Source organism: Macrosteles quadrilineatus, unplaced genomic scaffold, assembly GCF_028750875.1.
Source record: "Macrosteles quadrilineatus isolate MER2022 unplaced genomic scaffold, UCM_ALF_1.0 Scaffold_2__2_contigs__length_208266976, whole genome shotgun sequence".
Lineage (NCBI taxonomy): Eukaryota > Metazoa > Arthropoda > Insecta > Hemiptera > Cicadellidae > Macrosteles > Macrosteles quadrilineatus.
Window position 1 is genome coordinate 99,084,242 of NW_026542595.1, and position 24,133 is coordinate 99,108,374.

The 24,133-nt window shown below is 33.6% G+C and overlaps 1 protein-coding gene across 1 annotated transcript; it reads left to right on the forward strand.

Moving 5' to 3' along the window:
• The first annotated feature begins 215 nt into the window (after positions 1 to 215).
• Positions 216 to 15,689, forward strand: LOC128984670 (pancreatic lipase-related protein 2-like). The gene is made up of 8 exons (XM_054404005.1): positions 216 to 258; positions 3,715 to 3,779; positions 6,916 to 7,030; positions 7,939 to 8,090; positions 12,405 to 12,653; positions 13,857 to 14,042; positions 14,268 to 14,433; positions 15,329 to 15,689. Exons 2-8 carry the CDS (start codon positions 3,731 to 3,733, stop codon positions 15,687 to 15,689), a joined length of 1,278 nt encoding a protein of 425 aa, XP_054259980.1. The 5' UTR covers positions 216 to 258; positions 3,715 to 3,730.
• The last annotated feature ends 8,444 nt before the right edge of the window (positions 15,690 to 24,133 follow it).

The window sequence follows — 24,133 nt, forward strand, 5'->3', positions numbered from 1 at the left end:
ACACTTTAAAGCAATATTTAGGCACTTTATCGTACAAATTGTCGGTATGGAATAAACAAATTTTGTTCAACATTAGGAAAACAAACAAGTGAAAGAGTAAATAAAATGAAAAATTTTGATTAGTCAAATGTTTGAGTTTGTATGACTGCGAATAACATAACCTTACGGCTTTACTAAATTAGCTCTGAACATATGTTGTGTAGCGTCATTAGAGCCATTAAAGCAAGTCAGTTAGTGATCGTCTGTGGATTGAAACAGGTAAACTATTTCGTACACTAGCCTAGCCTTCATTTAAACTGAATAAGGTAAACGCACCAGTAGCTGACAGTATAAGAAACTATACGCACTTAATAATCCGTGGTTTTGAATAAATAGGAACTAAAGAGATATTACGGATTTCATGTGATTCTAAATTTAGTGTAGTTTTCAAATTTGTCATACAAAAAGGGGTTTTTAAATATATTTTATAAAATTTTTAAACTTAATTCAACCTTTGTACGTGTTCCAGTGGCTGACAGTGAAAAAAGTGCTTGTACCAGTAGCTGACTGTCAGTTGTCCCAGTAGCTGACACTGGCACTATAAATGTACTAGCTGCTAAACCTAAGGGTATTATAATTTATAAGACGAATACAATCTAACTTAATAATTAAATTATAAAATAATGTAAAACGTTATTAAAAAAATTTATTTTACATATTTTAAAATAAAAAATATTTACATTAAAAAATATATACCTATATATTTTATATACCGGGTGTCCGAAAAATAACTCCCTAGTTTTAATAAACGATTGTTTATTGTAGAGAATACATATTCTTATATCTAATACATGAAATTAAAGAGGGTTTACTCAAGTTTATTTTGACATTAGTACACCTCGATATGTGACCCATTTGTAGCTCTACAGATATCTAACCGGTATTCGATCTCTCTCCAAGTGTTAGTTAACATATCAGGTGTCACTGATTCTACTGCAGCTACGATTCTTTGACGAAGATGGTCAATGTCACGTTTTTTTCTGAATAAACCAAGTTCTTAACGTAACCCCACAGGAAAAAATCCAGTGGTGTTATGTCTGGGCTTCTTGGAGGCCACGCGATCGGGCCAGCTCTCCCCATCCATCTTGCCGGGAAACCGAAAGGTCCTCCAAGAAGCCCAGACATAACACCACTGGATTTTTTCCTGTGGGGTTACGTTAAGAACTTGGTTTATTCAGAAAAAAACGTGACATTGACCATCTTCGTCAAAGAATCGTAGCTGCAGTAGAATCAGTGACACCTGATATGTTAACTAACACTTGGAGAGAGATCGAATACCGGTTAGATATCTGTAGAGCTACAAATGGGTCACATATCGAGGTGTACTAATGTCAAAATAAACTTGAGTAAACCCTCTTTAATTTAATGTATTAGATATAAGAATATGTATTCTCTACAATAAACAATCGTTTATCAAAACTAGGGAGTTATTTTTCGGACACCCGGTATATTTAAAAAAATATACATTTTTTAAAATAATTTGGCTTATAAATTAAAAAAGTTAAATCATTTTATAAAAATGTGAGATCACATAAATTATAAATAACATGCAAATGTCGATGGGTAAAACCAATTTAATATTGTGCAAGTAGCAAATATCCCCTGTCAGCTAGTGGAACTTGTATGGCTTTTGTGTACCAAAGCCTGACATTGATATAATTTTAAATCCAAAACCCCTAACACCCCAATTTTTCATGAAATTGTCAACAAAGGTATAATTGATAAAAATAATGAGCCTAATCATTAATACTATTTAAGAAATTTAGCGAAATGACAAAAAACCAAACTTACTTTCTTAACAATTTCATTAAGGGAATCGACTAAATGTGATGTGTACAGACAGGGTCGCTTTCAAACCACCACCATTCCGCGAGTATGGGCTAAATTTCACTGATTTTTTTGTAAACAAATCAAGGATAAACATATGTTCTTCTAACAATGCAATCACGTGTAAATATTTTTAAGAGACCACATTATAATGTTAAGAAACTCAAACTGTCAGCTTCTGGAGCACTGTCAGCTACTGGTGCATTTACCTTAGCTATGATAACAGTAATGTAAGAGAAGTTTTTTCATTGTTCAAAATTGGCACAGCTGATAAAATGAATTGTCTTAGTGTAGAAAAAGGTAGAGGTTCTACAGAGTGTCCCGGAACACTCTACCAAAATTTTAGGGCATTGTTCCTGACTAAGAAACATATCTAAATATTATATTTAAATTGTCCGGATTTCCTTAGTTACTCACACAGCCACAACTTTGTATTTTTTACTTATTATTTTTCTAAAGAATGGTGAAACATACGAAATTGAAAATTTGTACAAACATTTATGGCAATTTTCCAAATTCATTAAACAAAATGGCGGCCATTAAAAATTTTGTTTCTTAAATAACTCAAAAATAGTTGATTTTACACAAATTGTACATTAGTAACGGGTTTGGAAATTTTATTACAAATTGATTTACACCGCTGGAGGTTAGTTGCAGCGCATGCTGGAAGCGGTCACGTATCATTAAAGCTGCCATATCGCAGTTAATATTCGTCCAATATTAAAAAATAAGGTGTCAATCGATTTGTAATAAAATTGCCTAAAAAAGTTACTCTTGTAAAACTTTTGTAAAATCAACGGTTTTTGAGTTATTTAAGAAAGAAAAATTTTAAATGGCCGCCATTTTGTTATATGCATTTGAAAAATTGTCATAATTTTTGGTAACTTTGTCTAGTTGTAAAAAATGTTTGTGCAAAGTTTCAATTTCGCATGTTTAACCATTATTTAGAAAAAAATAATAAGTGAAAAATACAAAATGGTGGCTGCGTGAGTAACTAGGGACTTTGGAACAATTTAAATATTATGTTTCTTAGTCAGGAACAGTGCCCTAAAATTTTGGTAGAGTTCCGGGACACCCTGTATTGAGAAGCATGGGTCCCATCGATAACAATGTAGGAAATGTGTGTTTTTCTCTGTAGACTATAGGTGGTTGAGTATGCGCTGAAAGTGTAACGCATTTGACTTTTGATTGTTGTTGGGGGTATGTAGATGACCAAAGCTGATGTTGTCACCCTCCCAGGCGGTGCTCAACTTGTAGGGAGGGGGAATATCGCAGGGGTGCGTTCTAAAACACCGCTCATATTTCGCGGCCTAGACACTATAGAAACTGTAAACACTATAAACTGTATTTTACTATACAAATTATATTCTTTGAAAAATGTTTTGAGGAAAATCCCTCTTATAAGCGATATAAATTGATTAATTTTACATTAAATTACTGACTGATTAAGGTACGGAAAATCTAGACCACTTTTGATTGATGTACCAGAGATTGAAATTTGGCACGATTGTTGGTCTTAGGCCCAAAATCCGGGAAAATTCGTCAAAGTTGCATTTTAAAATTTTAATCTCCTAAAAAAATTCCCATTCCATGTTATTTTTAGCGGGAATAAAGTTATAAAAAATAATAATTTTTTATGCTGACCTAAACCATTTTGGAGCACGCTAGAGACTTAAAATTCTACAAAAATGTGGGATGTAACCTCAAATTTTTTGGGAAATTTCCAAAGGTGACATTTAAAAATATTAACCCATTTCAAAAATTCAAAAGGTGAACTGCTCAAATTGGTCATTTACAATGTCACTGTTGACGTTAAGTTCTACAACTAATTTCCTTTGTCTTTTATAGATAACTTCATATCCAGATGTTTCAATGCTATTTTGTCATTGTTGCTGTTCTGTTGCCTTTACAAGGTTAGTTGGCAAACTATTAGTACTGTCTTAGATTAATACATAGTAGGCCTACTCCAGTTTATACTGTCACTGTCGTCCAAATTAAAGTATAATTCCGTTTATCTTCACACCATAACCACCCACTCATATTTGCTTTTATTCGTAATAACACCCATCTTAGAATTCCAGCAAATTCAATCACCTTCTTTCAAAGAAACCCCTTTTATAATGCACTTAAGCTTTTCAATGATCTTACAACCATAAAATCAACTCCTCATCAGACCGGGATGCTTCAAAAACCACTTAAAGTAATTTATCCGTGAAAAAATACTACAGTGTCCGACCATTTCAAACTGGACTGACAGTTTTTATCAATATTATTTTATATTTTTAACATAGTATTACACAAGTACCGTAGTTATAGTATGTTGGGTAAGATAAAGCAAATCAACTGTCAATTTGGCTGAATAAACTAGTTAGAGTTAATTAGCTGAACATAATATTGTAAAAAGGTTAAAGCATGTTTTTAATGTTTTGTGTAATTTTTGTAATCTTTAACGCGGCCGATTCAAGAATGGTTTAATTTTCTTCAAGCTTTGTGGCCTGATGATGATGCTAATGCATTATTGAAACGTGTAGTCCAGAATAGCAGCAGAGGAATCACGAGGCAGTTACAGGTAGGCCTGTTTGAACTTTTTTACAATATTATTGTCTACGTGATTCGGAATAAACAACACAACATAAAATCATTAAAATGTACATTTACAGTCCCACGTCAGTCGATTGGTACTATAATTTATTTATCAATTATTTTACTAACTTGTAAACTATGAGGACCAAGTAGAACGATGTATTTAATCTATTTATCCCATGGTATTATTTCCAACAATATCAATTAGAACAAACACTGTAAAATTTTCTAATTAAAATATTAAATTTCACGTAAAAAAACATTAACAAACTAACCCAAGTAGCAGGAAAAAAATGGTTTTTATATCAATTTTAAAATTATTTTTAAACTTTTATTAATATGTGTAAAGCTGACAACGGTTTCATTTTAATACAGATCAAAAATTGTTCTCAACAACTATGTTACAAGAACTTCAAAATTGTTTTAAAACAATTAAAACGTGGTTTTTATGGCAATTTAAATTTAAAATTGCTTTAAAACAATTTAAAAACTGTTTAACAACAATTTCAAAAATATTTTTACAACAATTTTAAAAATGTTTTTAGAACAATTTAAAAATAGATTTTACAACAATAAACAAATTTTCAAGAAGAACTGGTAATATTGGAATGAATATAAATTTGAAATAAAAACTTATACACACTTATACACTTATACAACTTATACACCAATATTTTCAGGATTTTTAATTTCATGAGGGCTTTCGCCAGTTATGCTGCCATCATCAGAGTTTTGTGGTGTGCCCGATGATGACAGCATAGCTGGCGAAAGGCCTCATACAATTAAAAATTCTGAAAATATTGTTGAAGTTTTTATTTCAAATTTATAATTTAAAAAATGTTTAAAAACAATTTAAAAACTGTTTTACAAGAATTTAACATGGTTTTAAACGATTTAAAAACTATTTTACATCAATTTAAAAATTGTTTTTTAACAATTTAAAATAGTTTTACAGAAATTTACAAACTATTTACAGCAATTTAAAATATGGTTATTTTAACTGATATGAAAGGAACGTAAAGAAATCTGAAAATGAATCTAAACTATTGCCAAACAATTTTAAAACTGTTTACAACTTTTGCCAAACAATTAAAACATTGTTTTGAAGCTATTGCCAATTATTTGATAGCAATTTCCCAATACTTTATAAACTGTTGTAAAATATTTTGAAACAGTTACGGTACTAATAATGTTCCAAATTGACAACATATCGTTGTTAGTTATTTAGAAAGGACTTAAGTACAACAATTTAAAGCTTTACAGCTTAATTGGGTATCAAACACACAGTCACCAAAAGAGACTTTAAATTTAACAAAGTGTGATATGTCTACTTGCACAATCCAAAGTCAGTGTTTCAAGTGATACTGATTCTGTACTTGGTATAGCTTTCTGTTTAGCCCCAATCTGTCCGAGCATGAGTATGCTAAATATAACATCTTAGAACCTTTCCCAAACAAGCTGAGAATGCGCTAAACTCTAAACAAATGAGTTTGTGGCTATGCAAGCCTAAGGCCAAGTCTAATATTTACCTGTTGAAGTCAGCTCAGTTTTGTGGAGCGCATCGGAATAACTTTCATCAAATGTGATAAAGCAATGTTAAACTTAATGGAAAAAATATGTACTTTATTTTTCTTAACTTGTAAATGTATTGTTCAAGAAATTTGAAAGGAATTTTATAAACGTTGAGTTTTTCAAGCAAATAACAGTGTAAAATATTGTATTGATAAATTTAGGAGATTTAAAAAAATTAAATTCAAACAAATTTTGACAAACTTTAGATTCTTAATGGAAGAAAGATTTGTTTGGCATGTTTTAATTTTTTTTTAATTCAAAGTCCAATGTTGAGCTGAGTACATCACAGAGTAGAATGCATACTAAAATTTACCTAGATAAGGGAAACAAATATTTAGTCGACATCAACGCTCTGAAGTGATACCTAACATGAAATACCTGTAATTAGTTTGAGTTAAGAATACAGCTGATCAAAGGTTTATCGTAGGACTTGACTGACCAGCTGTTTTAAGCAAGAAAGGAAGAAGGATTTTTTAATTGATTTTGCAGGATTATGAGATACAGAATGGTAGACACATTCATGAGTGTCCATCAATATCGGACCAAGCCACCCCCCCCCCCCCTAGACCCCACGTTATTCAAATTTAGATTTTGCAGTAAAAATTAAAATTAAAGGGAATTTTAGGTACAAAATTGTGTAATATCAAAAATGTTGTACCTAAATTTTAAATATTTTCTATAGAACGACCCCCACCCTCCCCCTCTATAAAGTGGGTATTTCTGTACCCCTCAGCCCGCCTTATGTAAAAGCTAGATGGACACCCATAATGCCTCATGAAAATTTATCTTAAGCTTTGGGTGTTCCATACTCATTTTCACCGGTTTCCTTTCTCTTTTTTACGACAAAGTAAAATTAGACAAGTAGAATGACACAAAAAGTTTTTGTTCATTCAGGTCTTGCTGATTTTGCGGAACAAGTAACACATGCACTACCGGTACCCTGCCGGCTAACACTGCCATCTACAAAGTGTCCTGATGATGAAAATATCATATTTCACCTCTACACCAGGTGAGATTAGTGATACTGTTAATACTGTTCAATGAAATGGTGACCATACATAGGTATTTAAAGCCAAGTATGAATGGAGATGAGTGGCCCGATCTTGTACCTAGTCTTGTTAGTGACTAAGGCCGACATTCCTTAGACACAGCTGTTAATTAATAGCCCATACAGCTAATAGCAACTAAGGGACCTACAGTTTATAGTGGAATCCGAACCACATTTTTCCTTGGTATATACGAATTGGTCTAATTATCAGGATAGTACTGCGGATAGTCGTAGTACTCACTCGTGCGGACGTTATGATAAGAGAATCAAACACATTTAATTAATTTACTAATAATATTCATTAATACAAAGTCAGGGCGAGACAAAAGCAGCAAAACCACAGTCCCAGCCTACAAAACAGCTGTTGCACTACTTCATAATAGAGCGTCTGCACTATGTTTATGTTTATAGTTTGTTATTATTATTATTGCAATAGGCTGGCCGGTGTGACGTTGCCACACACCAACGCCTACAAAAACTTATTGTCTTGTATTAGACAATACTATGATTTACTCAATATATTTAACTGCCAGGGGATTCGTAATGGTCAACTTTGCTGCCTTGTTAGTTTCTAATGTATACCCATTTTTCACCTGGAAGAAGATGAAATTAAAATGTCTATTATACAGGGATACCTAACTGAAATTTTTCTATCAGAATTGCTATGCAAGTTTAACATTAAACCAGACATTTTTGTAGAGCAGTATAAAATGATAAATTTTATTAAAAATTAATAATCTTAAATACCAAACCACATTTCCTGTACCTATCTGAATCTTCCTTCTTTGGAACAGGCCTTAGATGGTAGGAAAAAAGAATTAATTTGTATATGTATATATATAAGTTATGTATATATATATTTTTTACAGAAAGAATCAAAAAGGGAGTCAGATAGTTAAAGTAAACAAATCTAAAGACAACATCGAAAAAACACATTTCAATCCAGATCATCCAAACAAAGTCATCATTCATGGTTTCAAACCGTTTCCATACAAATCACAACTAACTGCTATAAAAGATGGTACGTACAGATGTATTACTATTAATTTAAAAGTATACAATATATGAAAAGTAAAAATATTTTTGTGAAGTAGATAGCTAGGTCTAAAGCTGAGAGGCTTAAGGCGATGGAGACACCACCATAGATTGAGGGTCGGCTTGATGGGGTCTAGTGTACACCTATATCTGTAGCAAAGCTAAGTCGGAGAGGACCAACTACAGGATTGGATCCAACAGGATTGGTGGATTATTTGAGCACCGAATGAAACAACAGGGTGAATAGAAAGAAAACTTCAATGAATGATTCACATTTTTATAACTTTGTTATACATTGACTTTATATAAGGGAATTATTTTCCCCCATTATAACTATATCCTATCTACCTGGGAAAAATTATTTCAGCATATTGGTATCACTGCTTCGGATGTTGGATGATGCGAAACCTCATTTGAAAATTTTGGCGAAAAACATTCTTTTCAAAACTTTCTCTCTAAGTATGAACCTATTACATGTATTTATGTCAATAACCATTTTTTATATTGTCTTAGGTATCTTAAAACCAAGTGTGTTAATAGATTAGCCTTAGAATAAACTATACTAGTGTACCTGTTGCTCGAATTCGAGCAATTGCGAAGCATTACAGGCGACTCAAAGATTGTGGAAATACTTACGATCTACACAACAGTTGGAAATAATCAAAATCTTTTGTAAATATCTTTTTTCAAAAAGGTGATCTTGTTTTTTTTTAGTGTTTTCTACAAATTTTTCCCTCTTATCATTAGGTATTAGGCTTATCGTTTGGCATTAGGTTGTCTATGATAACGATTATAAATGAAAATAAAACATTATTTCAATTTATTCTACTTGGTTGTGTTCTATGACTTTTTCTATGTTTCCATTGTTTGCAAATCGGTTAGAAATGTAGAACAGTGTTAATTCAGTTTTATGTTTAGCCTAAATCAAATTGTCCAGGATTTCTCACTCTTTTCCATTGTAATAATTACACCAACCTACGTACAATCACCAAGAAGTGGAAAAAAAGGAAGAAACCAACCCATTCAATAGATATAAGTTAACTCCAAAATAAATAATTTTAAGAGTTACTGTGATATTAGGATTTTCCACTGATTTGGTAATAGAACATTATATTGCAAAACATGACACGATGCAGAAGAAAATCCATTTTAAAATCAGAAAACCCCAAATACTGTACTTTATTTTGACAAATTCAATAAATCACAATTTAAATATTAACAGCTGTTTCATTAAAAAGTAGTGTAGAATTATGCATATGGTCGTAATGTAAACAAATCTGAAGAGGCAATTTTAAAGGCTTCTGGGGCAGAGCCCCAAGGGAATTTACTTCGTTCCTCTTTTGATGGCTCACCTACAGACCAAGACCTTTCTTTAGAGACCCCTACCAAGTTTCTACGGCCAGCCGTTCTCTCAAATTAGCTGTGACAAAAACCCCGTTTTCCTCCATAAAAATAACATGGGATGGGAATTTAAAGGCCACTGGGGCAGAGCCCCAAGGGAATTCACCATGTTTCTCTTTTGATGGCTCATCTACAGACCAAGACCTTTCTTTAGACACCTCTACCGAGTTTCTACGCCCAGCCGTTCTCTCAAATTAGCTGTCACAAAGAAAAACAGTTTCAAATTAATATATAGATTTTTTACTTTATTTTAATTTTAGGTTAAGTCATGATTTTGCAAAACCAGGGTAAATAGAATAGTATATTACGTTACTAGTCCTGAAAGTAAGTGTATACCGGACGAGTGTGGTCGTTCCCGTGCGAGACGAAGTCGAGTACGGGATTACCATACGAGTCCGGTAAACACATTTTGGACGAGTTACGTACGATCGTTTACGCCATGCTACTTAATCCGTACAAATCCCTATATATTTCCACCAACTAAAGGACTAAAAATCACTAGTCATAACCTCTGTTTTTGTTTATAACAAATCATTGCCACGCAAATACAGTATAATCAGCTGATTGGTGTCCGGTAAAACTCATTGCAGAACAGTAACACGCAATGAAACCCCATTTGAATAAGCTGGCGGCAAACAGCTGTTTTCTGGACTAAATCCTTGCGTGGGAAGTTCGTCAAAATAATGTAGTGTGGCGTAAACATTTTTTTTTTGGAACCAGTGGTGCAAATAAAGGTGGACCTGAAAACCCCCAAAAAAGAAAAAAATTACCAGAGATGAATATGATTCCACATCAGTCACACTTCTCACTGGAAGAAAGTGACAAAGACTATGTTTTGATGAAGAAGAACCAGCATACCTAGCTCAAGACATCAGTGAGTCTTCAAAGTTGTCCCTTCATGATCATGTAATTGTCAAAGTAATGGGGAAAAACAAAACTTGCTTAAGTAATTGAATTTGACGAGGAAGGATAAATAGGAAGATTCATCAAGAAAATTGCGCAAACCAACAAGTTCTGAGAGACAGATTAAGAGGCCCTTTTCAAAGTCGATGACGTAGTACGCCGGCTTCCAACTCCCAAGCCGTGTACAACTTGTAGATTTAAGGGAGTGTTGTGTTTTGAGGAAGATTTGTCTGATTTTACTCTTCATTTAGTTGGTTTCTATGTAAGATTTTGTAACTCTGATTTCACCCATTGTCATTTATGTTCTCCGATTTGTTTGGATAAGGGTTTATGAAAACGATGTTTTTATACTTCGTACTTATAAATAAATGGGTTAATTAACTTTAAATATTTTTATTTACTACAACCTAAGCTAACAAGCATAAATTTCATGTTTCTATTGCCCCTGGTAAGTGGGGAAAAGCAACAATTTAACCCAGTGTTTCTATTCACCCCAAAGTGCAGGGTGAATAGAAACAGCCATATTTTATTTTTTTTCTTCTTAATGATTAAAAAGAAAAAAAATTATAACTGGTTTGAGTAGAGGAGTCCAGGACCGGAAATATGAGCTAGTGTTGAAAATTTAAAAATTAAAAATATCGTTTTTACAGAAGCTTAAAAGTCAAAAAGTGTTTCTATTCACCCCATTCTACGGTAGCACTCAAATCAGACATTTTGCAACTTTTTTTCTTATTTGCATTTTGTGTCTCCTAAAACTTTTTAGTAGCTATAGAAGTGTGGAATTTTTGTTAAGAATATAGAACAAACTATACAAATATATCAAAGCGTAGCAAATTCCCTAATTAAGTTCTGTATTTTTGTGTGTATGTCTGTTGGAAACGCATTAATGTACTTATTTCTCAGTGTTTCACGGAAAGGACAAGAACACCTTGATAATGAAAAAGTCAACCCGAATACAGTGTTAAATTGTGAGGTTGAGGTAGTACCTTAAATAATTTTAACCATTGTAGAAAGTAACTTTCAATTACCGGTACCGGTATAGGCCTACCTTAGGGCTATGCCTCATAGATCTATAAAGCATTTTGTAGTATAATCACTGGATTTAACATATGGACCAACACGATCCGGGTGACATTTAATTGTGAAGCATTTTTTGGCTTGGAACTTTCAGATACTGTATTTGCAAAGGTTTATATATAATAGTTTTGCCAGCATATCTTAAAATATGCAAACCAACTGCTGTTCTTAATCTAAGGTTTCAACTGACTACGATAAGATCCCTGTGCGTAGAACGGGCACACAGCTAGTATCAAATAAAATCACTGAATAAATCCTGAAAATCAGTGCTGACCCAGCTGAGCAGAATATTTCCATGTATAATCTATAATAGTCTCTAAGAAAATATTTAATCAACTCTAAAATATTTAGCCATTCACAGTTACGGAATTTATCTTGATTCTGAGTGAAACTTCCAAGATTTGACATGATCAAATAAATTGCACTCTCTCACTTGATTTTATATAAAAAAAATCACGGTCTGCAACTGATTCCTCAAGTAATAAGAGATATGTCAGGTAATACAATCACAGTAGGAAGATTCTCTGTAGGTTTGTAATACAATCTTAGGAATTTGTCATACAATTATAGAGGCCTTCAAGTTCAATACAATAATAGAACTTTTTGCTACACAATCTAGATTTTTTTTATTAAATCCTAGATGCCTGCAGTGGTTTTGCAGAGCAGGAGCGTGTGGGTACAGCATTCCCGCTCTGCTTTTACAAAAAAATCAAATATTACATATACTAATAGACAACACAAGTTTTTCCCGAGACGATGGTAAACCTTCCTGCACTAGAAAATTTACAGCTACTCCACTGAAGGTCTGTAAGTTAATACAATCATAGAAATTTTTACATGGCATAAATCTGTAATACAATGCCAGAAGTTTGCAGAACCATCTTGAAGGGTGGTATCACTATAGCTGTAATTGTTGCAGCCTACTTATCAAAGGGAGAGTTCAATGTGTGGATGATAGAATGGGACCATCTGGCTGCCAATGGTCTGTGCCTCTTGTTGTCTCTGACCAACACTGAACACGTAGGCATGTGCACGGCGCAGTTGATCAACGCCATCAAGCGCCATGCACCAAACTCTCACATACATGTAGTGGCGTACCGCGCCGGTGTGAGAGTGGCTCATGATCTCTCAGAGGCAATACGGCCACTGACACTCAACAGAATCACAGGTTTGTAGAATCTTCACAGTATTTCCAAGTTTTTTAGATGGTGTGGAATTTTAGAGCTTAAAGTTTGGAAAAGGCATGAAATTGAGCATCAGGATGGTAGGGGTCTTTGAGATTCTGTCACTGAGCTATGCTTAAACCTGCATGTGATGTGGCCACGCCATCGACTTTATTTGTGTTCGTAGATAAATTATGTGTTTTATTTTAATAATTGTCCACCACCATAAATGGATACATAAGAAAGTAGCTTTTTTCTTTCAGCAGTATGGAGTTTGAAGATTGTAGCTAACGGAATATTTAAAGCTAGTTAGTTTTTAAAGGACTATTGCTAAATTTCTTCATCGCTGATAAGTAAAATTGAAGGTTCTTGATGTATTGAGATCTGGGATCCAATCTCGTCTTTTGATGGGAAGAAAACTAGAACATAACACGATTAGGACACAAAACTGTCCAGTAACATGTCTTGTTCTATGTTCATTCCCACGAAAAGACGAGTTCATCAGATTCCAGACTCTAAACGTCTTGCGAGTAATTAGACTTCATAAGCTTAATTTTCTTAGCTTATATCATTGACTATTATTATATGTTATTTTTGGGAATTTGCTGATTGTAATGCAACACCTTCCTGCTCCAAATTAGTGTCCTAATATTGAGGATAAAAGTCTTCATAATTTGAGTGTTCCACAAAAAATATGGGCCCGTAGAAATTTAACAGCTGCTTGTTACTTTTGATGAAAATAACCATCAGAAGTCAAAATTTCTGTCAAGAAAATGGTTGACTAGCTTCGTTGAAAGTGCAGCATTGTCAGAGTCAGCACAACTTTTTAACATAAATTTGAAATACATAAAAACGATAGGAAGCCTATTTAGTCATAAAAAGAGACTATGGCCATAACAAGTATTGCTGTAATTGAATTCAACAGCAATTACTGTAATTGAATTCAACAGCAATTACTGTAATTGAATTCAACAGCAATTACTGTAATTGAATTCAACAGCAATTACTGTAATTGAATTCAACAGCAATTACTGTAATTGAATTCAACAGCAATTACTGTAATTGCCTCAAATGTCTCAGGCCATTGTTATGTGGTCCACTAAAGTAAAAATAATTATATAGATTTGCTATCAACAAATTTTGAAATTAATAATAAATTAGGAAATAGTTTATCCTTCAATAATGAATTTTGTTTTTACTCAAAACAGGTTTGAGTCCTAAAGGAGGCAAAATTCCCACCGGGGAAGATTTCTACAAATTGGATTTTTGGGATGCCGACTTCATCGACACAATCCACACTTCTTGGTATCTCACCACTGAACAGATCGGACATGTTGACTTCTATGTGAATCCAAACCTGTCCCATCAGCCAGGCTGCGACAACGTGGTTGGAAGTACAAAAATATTCATGTTCAACTCTTAAATTTATATTTTAGAATATTAATAACCACATCTATATAGGTAGCCTTTCAAATATTTGTGATTTTAAAATATAAGCTACACAGGAGGTGAAACAAAACATTAACATATTTTAGATCAAAAGTTTTTGTTTTAGAGCAGAATAACTTAAATTTTGTAATAGTACCGGTAATTCACCACTAATTCAAAAATTTCTGCAGGCATAACTAAATGTGACAGGATGAGAGCGCTGCAGTACTTTGCCGAGTCTATCACAACTGAAGTTGGATTTATTGCTTGGAGATGTCAAAGTTATGCTGAGTACACTTTGGGTACATGTCATCCTCATGAACCAGCGATGGACATGGGAGAATCTTGTCCAATAGAGTAGGTTCTATTGTAGACATAACCATAGACTTTCTATACAAAAGGAGACATCGCATCCTCTTTTACTTTTACTTATAGATACTTTTAACATAAATGGCGACCATAGGTAGGTAGGTATTTAAGGCCAAGTATTGAGATAAATGTAGGATGAATGGTGCGATCTTGTAGTCTTGTTACTGAGGAAGGCTGACATGTTCCGTAGACAAGACTGTTAATCAATAGCCCATACAGCCAATGGCAACTAAGGGACTTACAGTTAATAGTGGAATCCCAACCACACTTTTGCCTTGTAATTTACAAATTGGTCTAATTATCATGATAGTACTGCTGATAGTCGTAGTACTAACTAGTACAGACGTTAATCCACACCAGGGAGTATCGCATCCTTAGATCATGTCTATAAATATCCACAATTCGTTACCTCCAAGTAGCTGGATTACAGCACGATGCCAAGGTTCCAGTCCTCAAGGACAAGCGTTCACTTTAACTGTGGACATCCTTCAACAGAATTTTTAGTGTTAAGCGATACCTACTGATAACTGAATTGAACTCTTTGGACTAATACAGTAATGCAGTTTTTAATGCATAGTAGTGTGTCAGACTTTTGGTGTTTTCACACAACTGTTTGGCTTTAAAATGCATTTAACTTCTTGATTGGGTTAGCATTAGATGTTAGTGCTTTTAAATGGATAGAATACAAGTCTTCATCCATCACTACTTGTTAAATAGTTTCACTGATACTGTAAAATCTTCTAAAGCAGAGTTCAATTGCCTGTAATAACTCTCTATAGTTCCCCAAAGAATGTCATACGGGGATTCTCAAACCACTTTTGATTATTAGTAAGTAATTGACCTTGATTTAAATGTTTAAATTATTTTTTTAATGTTGTTTCAGCGGCTCAGGAGTGTATATTGTCTTTACGGCTAAAGAGAGCCCTTACGCTCTCGGACACTGGGATGAAGAACTTTACAAAGAGAAAGGCCCTCAAATGAAATTTAATATTCTTACAAAATCCTTGACGAATATAAAAACCAAAATCGAAGGAATAAGAGAGAAAATTGAAGAAATAGATGAAAAAACTCCTGATATTATAAAAGAATTGGGATTGACTGATATGGTGAAATCAACGATTGAAGATAAAGTTGAAGAGTATGCTATGAAAGGATTTAAAGCTTTGGCCAATGCCCTGGAAAAGAAACATAAAGATGTTGGTGGTGTCACACCGATTCCTGATATAGTTGATAAAAAGGAATAAATTTATGATTTTGATTCACGTTTTTATTTCCTATTACTCTTATGTTGAAAATTCCAAGTATGAAAACAATTACGCCAAAAACAAGATGACAGAAAAAGGATAGTTGTAATTATTGTGGGAGCCTACCAGTAGACCGACAAGATACTTGGTCGTCTGGCCACTAGACCGTCTTTTTTAATAAAATAGATAAATACTGAAAACCAGTATGTCGACAAGTTATTTCATCGTCATTCCAGTTGACCGGCATGTAAAACTAAATTATTATATACGAGAAACCAACTTGTCGTCAATCGACCCGACCGACTTACCACTTGCTCGTCTTTTAGGTGGGGATAGGGGGCAGAGTGGGAGGAGCTAACCGGGGATTACCCAGGAGTTTGATGCGCTTCTCATGGTTGAACCACCTCGCTCGAGGCTAGAAGCCAGTATTGCCAACTGAAAGTACTATAGCTCCGTCGAACACTACACACGCGGCGTGTTTATTGTACAGTCTGGCGTTTAGTTGATGTTGGCGAGCAATTCTAATAGATAGTTTCGTCGTTTCTATAGCAACCGTGCCGTGACCTTGTCCTTGGTCTCGCGCATTCCTCTGCCTTTGTATTATTTAATCTGCATCGAAAGATAAGACTCGCTTATATGCATTGACTATTGAGTCAAATAACAATTTCATTCGGGGTTTTTGATCGTTTGTTTGGATAAAACTACGTACCGTATATTGTTGAATCAAATTTGTAGTGTGGTAATATGTTACCTGTGTATAATTATGGGTATCATGGAGGTCAATTTACCTCGTGTATATCAACAAAGTTTAATATCTTAAATTAATCCGAACGATTCATAGTAGCCAACAGGCACAAAGTAGTGTATTATGCAAGATGTAAATTTCAAACATGTGTAAGAGTAAAGTAAGAAATATTCGCAAGTTTACTGCAACAGTAGTTCGTTAGGATTGTCTATTTAAGAATGTTATTATTACGTGTATAAGCCGTTCATCAAGCGTCATGATAAAGAAAATCTTTTATAGAAGTGAAAGTGTATATAAAATATCTATAAATAAAATTAGAGTTTTCTCTGTGCTTTGTTCAGGATTATGTATTTTTCGGTTATGTTTGAGTTTATACTTTAAAAAGCTTTTAATGTGTTATGTAGATTTAATTTTTTGTTTTGAGGTCCCTAGAGGCCAAAAACACCATCCGTTCAAATGCATATGTATATATATGTGTGTGTCCGTTAGCGCGATAACTCGAGCAAAAATGATCCGATTTTGATGAAATTTTGTACAATCGTGTAAACCTACGTTTATTTGTACGAGTTCGCGATCCAGCATAATCTGACCATGGGAACGGGGGTTTATTGGGGGCTTTATGGGGTAAAAATGGGGTTTTCCATTTTTTGACCCTAAAAACAAAAAATTTTGCAATTTCTTTTTAAACCGTTTTGAAGAGCTTAAAAAATTAATAATTTTGTATATTGAAGCGCTGTTGTATGCCTAACGGTTATGGAGAAAATTTAAAAATAGTATAATTTAAAATTCTCATGATATTCTTATGGAGAAAATGAAAACTGTTGTAGTTTACTTTTCTATGGGTATATATTGATAAAATTTGGCAAATTAATTATTTCATCCTATACTATTGACATATATGGTCCAAACACACTTTTTACCTTCCCCATAGCAGCACTCGTTAAATCTAATGATATTTAAATTTGGAATAAACATGTCTTATTTATAGAAATATTTTTGTAAAAATGTAATCAGACAAGTTGAAATTCGCTTAGTGTGCAGGTTTGCTGCGGCGGGTATATTAAACATATGTGATGATAAAGAATCTATATAGGATACACATTGTGTTATATACGTTATATGCTATGTTATGTTAGGTCGCTCTCCGGTTGAGTGAATTTGATACTTTCCAAATTTCTTCATTAGGAGTAAAACAAGTAGACTTCTTACCCCATTGTAAATCTTGAAGCTCGTTTTCGTGTCTAGTTCATGTACGGTGACACTGGGCGCTAGTGTCAACAAAATTGTGTTTCTATTATATCTTGATTTGTGCTTTCCTGTTTAGTTATATAAATAGGAGACGAGTTATTGTTTATGATTAGATCGTATTATTTGGTTAAATGATGTTTTAAATAACTGAAATAACAATAAACCAATTGTAAACAAAACACTGCAAGTAAATTTTAGGCTTGGCCAAAACCGCTTGACAGATTGTAATGAAACTTTCAGGCATTATTAAGCATTATTCAAGGATGGTTTGTGTGAAGTTTGGTACAGATCCGTCAATAGGGCTCCGCCTCAGTGGCTCTGGAGTTTCCCATGTTAACTTTATGAGTACTCATATTTAAATGGAATTAAAGAATCTTAACAGCTGGTGCAACTAAACAATTTGATTCTGTGATGTTCAATAGCATTAAAAAGTTAATAGGTTTACCAACAGGGTGCAGCACTATATTTATTTTTAATTTATGAGAACAGTTAATTTGCAACCAAAAGGTGAGTGAGCGTAGCGAACGAACTTCAACCTGGAGGCGAGTTAGCGTAGCGAACGAGCTAACCTGAAGGCAAGTGAGCGCAGCGAACGAGCTCCAACCTAAAGGTGAGTGAGCGTAGCGAACGAACTTCAACCAGGACGTGATTGAGCCATGTGAACGAGCTCATCTTGAAAATGAACGAGCATGTGACATAAAACCACAATAGGACAGGACGACGTCTGTCGGGCCAGCTAGTCTTATATAGTGCTTAGGTTTCTCATCAACATGATAATAGAGTTCTTTTTAGCGTGTAATGAGGTAACTAACCTAAGGGGCTTAAAAACTCGAATGCATACAACAGAGCGTTCTACGTCCCTTGGTAAATAACCGAATCAAAACTGATAAATGCCGTTTCCTGTCGGTAACGAAATCAACCCAACATAACCATTCATTGAAACCTGTTTTAAAGAAGAGATAAGAGGTGATATTATTTGAAGATGGGTTTGTTAAATATATATAGAATAGTTGGTAGGTATGTAAAAATGAAGATTAAAGGTTAAATAAATAAATATTCGTTCGTTTAATTAATATAACTGAAAAAGTTGTACATTTTGAACAATCAGCTGTAATAACCTACAATCATGCGTCCACTCATAACGGTGTTTCTTTCGGCTCTCTTTTTAACGTCTTCGCGTCAAGTAAAAATTATGATTGTGGAGGGTTTCACAAATGTAGCTAAGGTCACGGGAGATTTTACGATGTCTTCGTGATCTTCATGGATGTTCACGGTTGCTGCTGAAATCTTTTCGCAATATTTTGTGTTTCAGACTTCGCTTTATCTGCAAACTTCCACTAATGAGTGAGTCTGCCTCCGTGCCGTGACCGGTTAATAGTTGGTCTACTTTAAATTTTAAATGTTTTGCGTGCGTTGTGTTTGTGTATTTATTTAAATGTTTTTTAGACGACTATATCATGTATTTTTTTCTTGAAATGTATTGAATGTGTTTATGTTTCATTACATAAAAATTGTATTTCGGAAAAATAAATTTACAAGAAAACGCATTAAGGAATATTTGCAAAAGTCAAATAAGAAAACCAATAATCCTACACCTTGAAAGGTGAGTTGCCTAAAGTAAACATGTAAATTTCAAAAAACTGGCTTAGTGCAGCGTCGCTATTAAGTTAAAATTTGTATTTTGGTTTAATCAGACTAAAAATGTTTTAAAAGGGCAATACAACAAAAGGACCTATTGCCATACAACAATAGCATTTTTTGTATTATCTAGGTTTATTCAGAAAACCCGCTCTTTGGTGTTTTAAAAACATTGATGCAATTACAAAAGTAGCCATCTTGGATGAAATTAATAACTTCACCCTGCAGATCGATATAACTAAAATTTCAATGGTGGCAAGAAAAGCCTCTAACGCGAATATGCAACTCAGAACGTACCAGTCGAAGGTAGACAGAAGTTTTGTTATAATATCCCCCGGGCATTGTTAAAGCTAATTCCCTGATTTATGGCCCTCCCCGGCACATTAGGGGTGCCGATCAGTCGATGGTTCCGAATGGGGTAGGAAGTGAAAGTAGTCTCGGTGAGAAAGCGCGAACTGCTCCGATGTTCCTAGAAGGATATGGATGAAGTAGGCCTACTACACAGGGTGAATCACGTCAGGTGCCCAGTATTGATTTCAGACAAACCGTTTGTTCCACAGTCATGAAATAAAAATTTTCCCACTAAACAAACTCAACTATAACTTCAAAATATTTTAAATGTTTTTTATACAGAATGTACCAAACCCAGAGGTTATCCCGTTCAAAATATCACAATTATTGTCAAATGGGTGTAGCAAAATGTTTTATTTTTGGTTCTCTTTTTGGCCCTAAACAGGTGGGTCAACATTGTCTACAATATTTTCACCAAGCGGAATTTACACACATAAATAAAAGTGGCTTTTTTGAAATACCGAGTAAAAAAGAATGATTAATCCTCGATATTATGCATACATTTCACTAAGAAAAAGCATAAATAACTTATTCCTTGTATGGGAAATTCACTAAAAGCAATTTGTAATTCGCTACAACCGCTGATACTTGACATATAATCCAAAAACATAAAGCAACAAACTCATCTGCAATTGCATGATTGTGACTTTTTAGCCTTTATGCAAGGATGTAGGGATGATCGAACTTACATCTGATCTTCTCTCTTGAGCAAGCATTATAAAATAATCATAAGGTGATTAACATCATAAGTGAAGAAGGCAGATGACCTTCCCTAAAAATACTAGATAAACTCTAGTGAAAATAGTCGTACCTTTCACCTATTCTGGACACATTGAAAAATATAGGCCTACTGTTATTTAGTAGTGTGTAAACGCTGATATTAAGAACCACAACAAATAGTGCACAAATGTTGATTTTAGCAAATATTTCCATTCAAACCAAATAAATACAACCATCTCTATAAATAAAATAAAATTATAAATTAAATAATAATAAGATAAAATAAATAAAATATATCTATAAAAATATCACATTTATTCCCTATTTAAATAGCATTAGTTTAACGAGTACACATAGGTTTGCTGCAAGAGGCAGGGTAAAAAGTGTTTTTGTGAAATGCCCCTCCGTAGTTAGGTGTAAAATAAATGCATTTCCAAATATTATCAAAAATATTTTCCTTTTACAGGAAATTACATCAGTTTACATACTTATTCTCCATAAGAATAACATAGGAATTTTAAAATTACATTTTTTTCATTTTTCTTTAACAATTATGGCTCTTAATAACGCTTTTAGTAAAATTGTTACTGCTATGACTATATACTAATGCACCTGTTGCTCAAATTAGAGCAATTATTGTAAAGTATTACAGGCGATATTTCAAAACTAATAACATCCATACTTCCCGATGACTTAAAAGAGTCAGCTAAAAGATAATGTAATCAATCACTCCACTCCGGTTATCGAAACTCAAAACGAACTCACTCTGAAAACGAACGCTCTTGTGGGTATCATGTGTTTACTTTGAACTGCTGTGTTAGTATGCAATTTATACATATCTTACTAATATTATAAATTTGAAAGTTTGTGAGTTTGTGTATATGTTTGTGTGTTGCTCAATCACGCATAAACTACTAGACGGATTGGTCTGAAATTTGGCATGATGATAGCTAACATTTCCTATTAACATTAAGGCATATTCTTATCTCAAAAATCATTTCGGGCTCCGCCCCAGTGGCTCTGTAGTTCCCCATGTTAACCTTATGAGTACAGTATTCATATTTAAAGGGAATTAAAGAATTTAGTCAGCTGTTTCAACTTTACAAGTTGGTTCTCTAATATGCAAGAGCATTAAAAAGTTATAAGGTTTCCCAACTGGGTGCAGCACTATTATTATTTCGTTTTTGCATATATGACAACAGCTAATTTGAACTAAGCAGCAACAAAAAGCTGTGATACACAATGAGAACTGTCAAGTCAAAATAGGATTGTTTACAGTTAGGTTTGATTTTTTTATTTAATGAATAATTTGAGATATTGTGCGAATGTTTGATAATTTATCTTTTCTATTGTTTAGGTGCAGTGTTAGAACATTATCGCAATGGTAGATGTGTTATATCATACCGTAAATTTTATTAAACTGTGTCCTCCCCCCATTGCAAACTCAAAGCTTAAGTATAGCTGCAATAAGCATTTTATACTTATATACCAACCCCGGGGGAGGGTGCTCTGCTAGTTATTAATATGTTTAAGTAAACAAAATTCTTGCTTCATAAGAAATACATTGGGATTTAGATGGTCTGTGGGGCAAAGCCCGAGGACTTTTATTGCTGGAATTGGTGAAAGGGGGCGTCTACATAAAAAATACTTAATTTTGACACATCATTTGTAAAACTCCGTCGATTATTAACGGAGGAGTAGTGTTTCGTATAAATCGCCTTCACGTATTATATATAAGGATATCTATTTAATTATTATAGAGACAAATTAATTTGCTTTAATCTATAGTAAGTTTTTGGTTTGTAATTAATGAATGATAAGTGATTTATTAGAATTGTATATATGCTCTGCTATTTATTTAATATACTTCTAAACTGGTTTACACATTTCTGATTAACGAACTATTACAGTTGTATACGTCATTTATTTATACAAACAGCGATTTTATTTTATACTAGCAGAGTACCGTTCTACGTACAGGAATCTTGTAGTAAGTTGAAACCTTCTTATATTCAGAACAGGAGTTTGTTTGCATATTTAGAGTGCATTTTTTCCAGATATGCTGGAAAAACTATTTTTGTATAGGAATACATATAAACCTTCGCAAATACAATATCTGACAGTTCCAAGCCAAAATGAATGCTTCGCAAAAAAAGTCACCCCATCGTGTTAGTCCTTATTTTATATCTAATGATAAAAATAATTGCTTTATAGATCTATGAGGCATAGCCCTAAGGTAGGCCTGTAATTGGAAGTTACTTTTCACACTGGTTAAAAGTAGTTAGAATACTACCTCAACCTCACTACTGTACACTTAATTCGGCGTGAAATTTTCATTAACAAAGGCACTCTTGTCTTTTCCACGAAACACAAAAAAATAAGGACATTAATGCGTTGCCAACAGACATACACACACAAATGCAGAATTGAATTAGGTGATTTGCTACGCTTTAGCCAAAGCAAATTACAAACAAAATAATTATTTGAAAGTTTTGATAGTGTCATCAAATTTTATGATAATCGTATTTAGGCCTAATCAAACTGTAAAATTTTTGTAAATCCGTTGGCAAATATATAAATAAGTAAATAAATACACAGTCCACAAAACATTGATACGTTAACAACGTAAAGCTTTAAAAATTCATGATGGTTTGCTGAAAAAAATCCTTCACTAATGTGTTATTACTTTCATAGCTGAACTAACATTTTTGAGTCCAGACAGAAATCCCAAAAAATATACAGTAAGACATCAATTAAACTTAAAAAGCAATAAGGTGCAGAACTAAAGATAACAAAGTTGTAAATAGGGAAGTGTTTGTACGTAAAAATGATTCTTACTGCTACCACAGGTTCTAAGAAAAAGTACCAGTACCAAAAACCAACGTTTACAGTTAAGAAAAGAACTATTAGTACTTACGACCAATTCAAACTGCCCTTCTAATCAAACTGTATTATTGGTGTTAATCCGTTGGCAAATAATAAATAAATACACAGGGGACAAAACATTGATACGTTAACAACGTAAAGCTTTAAATTTCATGATGGTTTGCTCAAAAAATCTTTCACTTGATGTGGTATCAGTACCGAAATTATTAATCTCCCTTGGTTTTTTTTAAGTTTTCGAAAATCTAAGTTATTTCCCATTAATAGCATTATTTGTAAGCAACTTTTAATGTTAACATATTAATGACAGTTTGAAAAAACCACCTTTATCCAACCAAAGGTTTCTTATTTAAAAGATTACGTAATCTTTAAACCTAACGTAGATCGGTATATCAAGGAAACATTCGGAGGAGATGTGACAAAAAACGCACAAATCTGGGGTTTTGGACGTTTGTAGTTTACTTCCTAAGTAGGAAGGCTATGTATTCTAAAAGTACCGATATCGTTGTCGAAATTTGGTTGTGAATAATTCGGCCTACGTAGGGCCTGCCCAAGAGATGGGCTATGGACCAAGATTTGCGGTATGGTCCAGCGATTGCAGCACAAAGAGGTAAGAAGAATTTAAAGTGACACATTGGAAAAGCGAGTTTAACTACATCTGTAAGTTAAACCTCTGTTACGATCACAGCGAAATCAGAAAGATCACAGCAAAATCCACGATCACCCTTGCAGTTGTGTTTTTATACTTTGCATTTTACACAACTGTCCTTGAAACGCAGTCAATGAGTGGAAACCTTTTTGTAAGCTATTGGTGACGATTTAAAAAAAAATATAAGTTTCCCAGGACTATACAACACTG

Bases quoted from the DNA above. Each gene is read 5' to 3' on its own strand.
- LOC128984670 (XM_054404005.1), top strand. From the start codon at position 3,731: ATGTTTCAATGCTATTTTGTCATTGTTGCTGTTCTGTTGCCTTTACAA. The intron at 3,780-6,915 runs GTTAGTTGGCAA...TTGTTCATTCAG, and splicing joins TGTTCTGTTGCCTTTACAAG to GTCTTGCTGATTTTGCGGAA. The intron at 14,043-14,267 runs GTACAAAAATAT...AAATTTCTGCAG, and splicing joins CTGCGACAACGTGGTTGGAA to GCATAACTAAATGTGACAGG.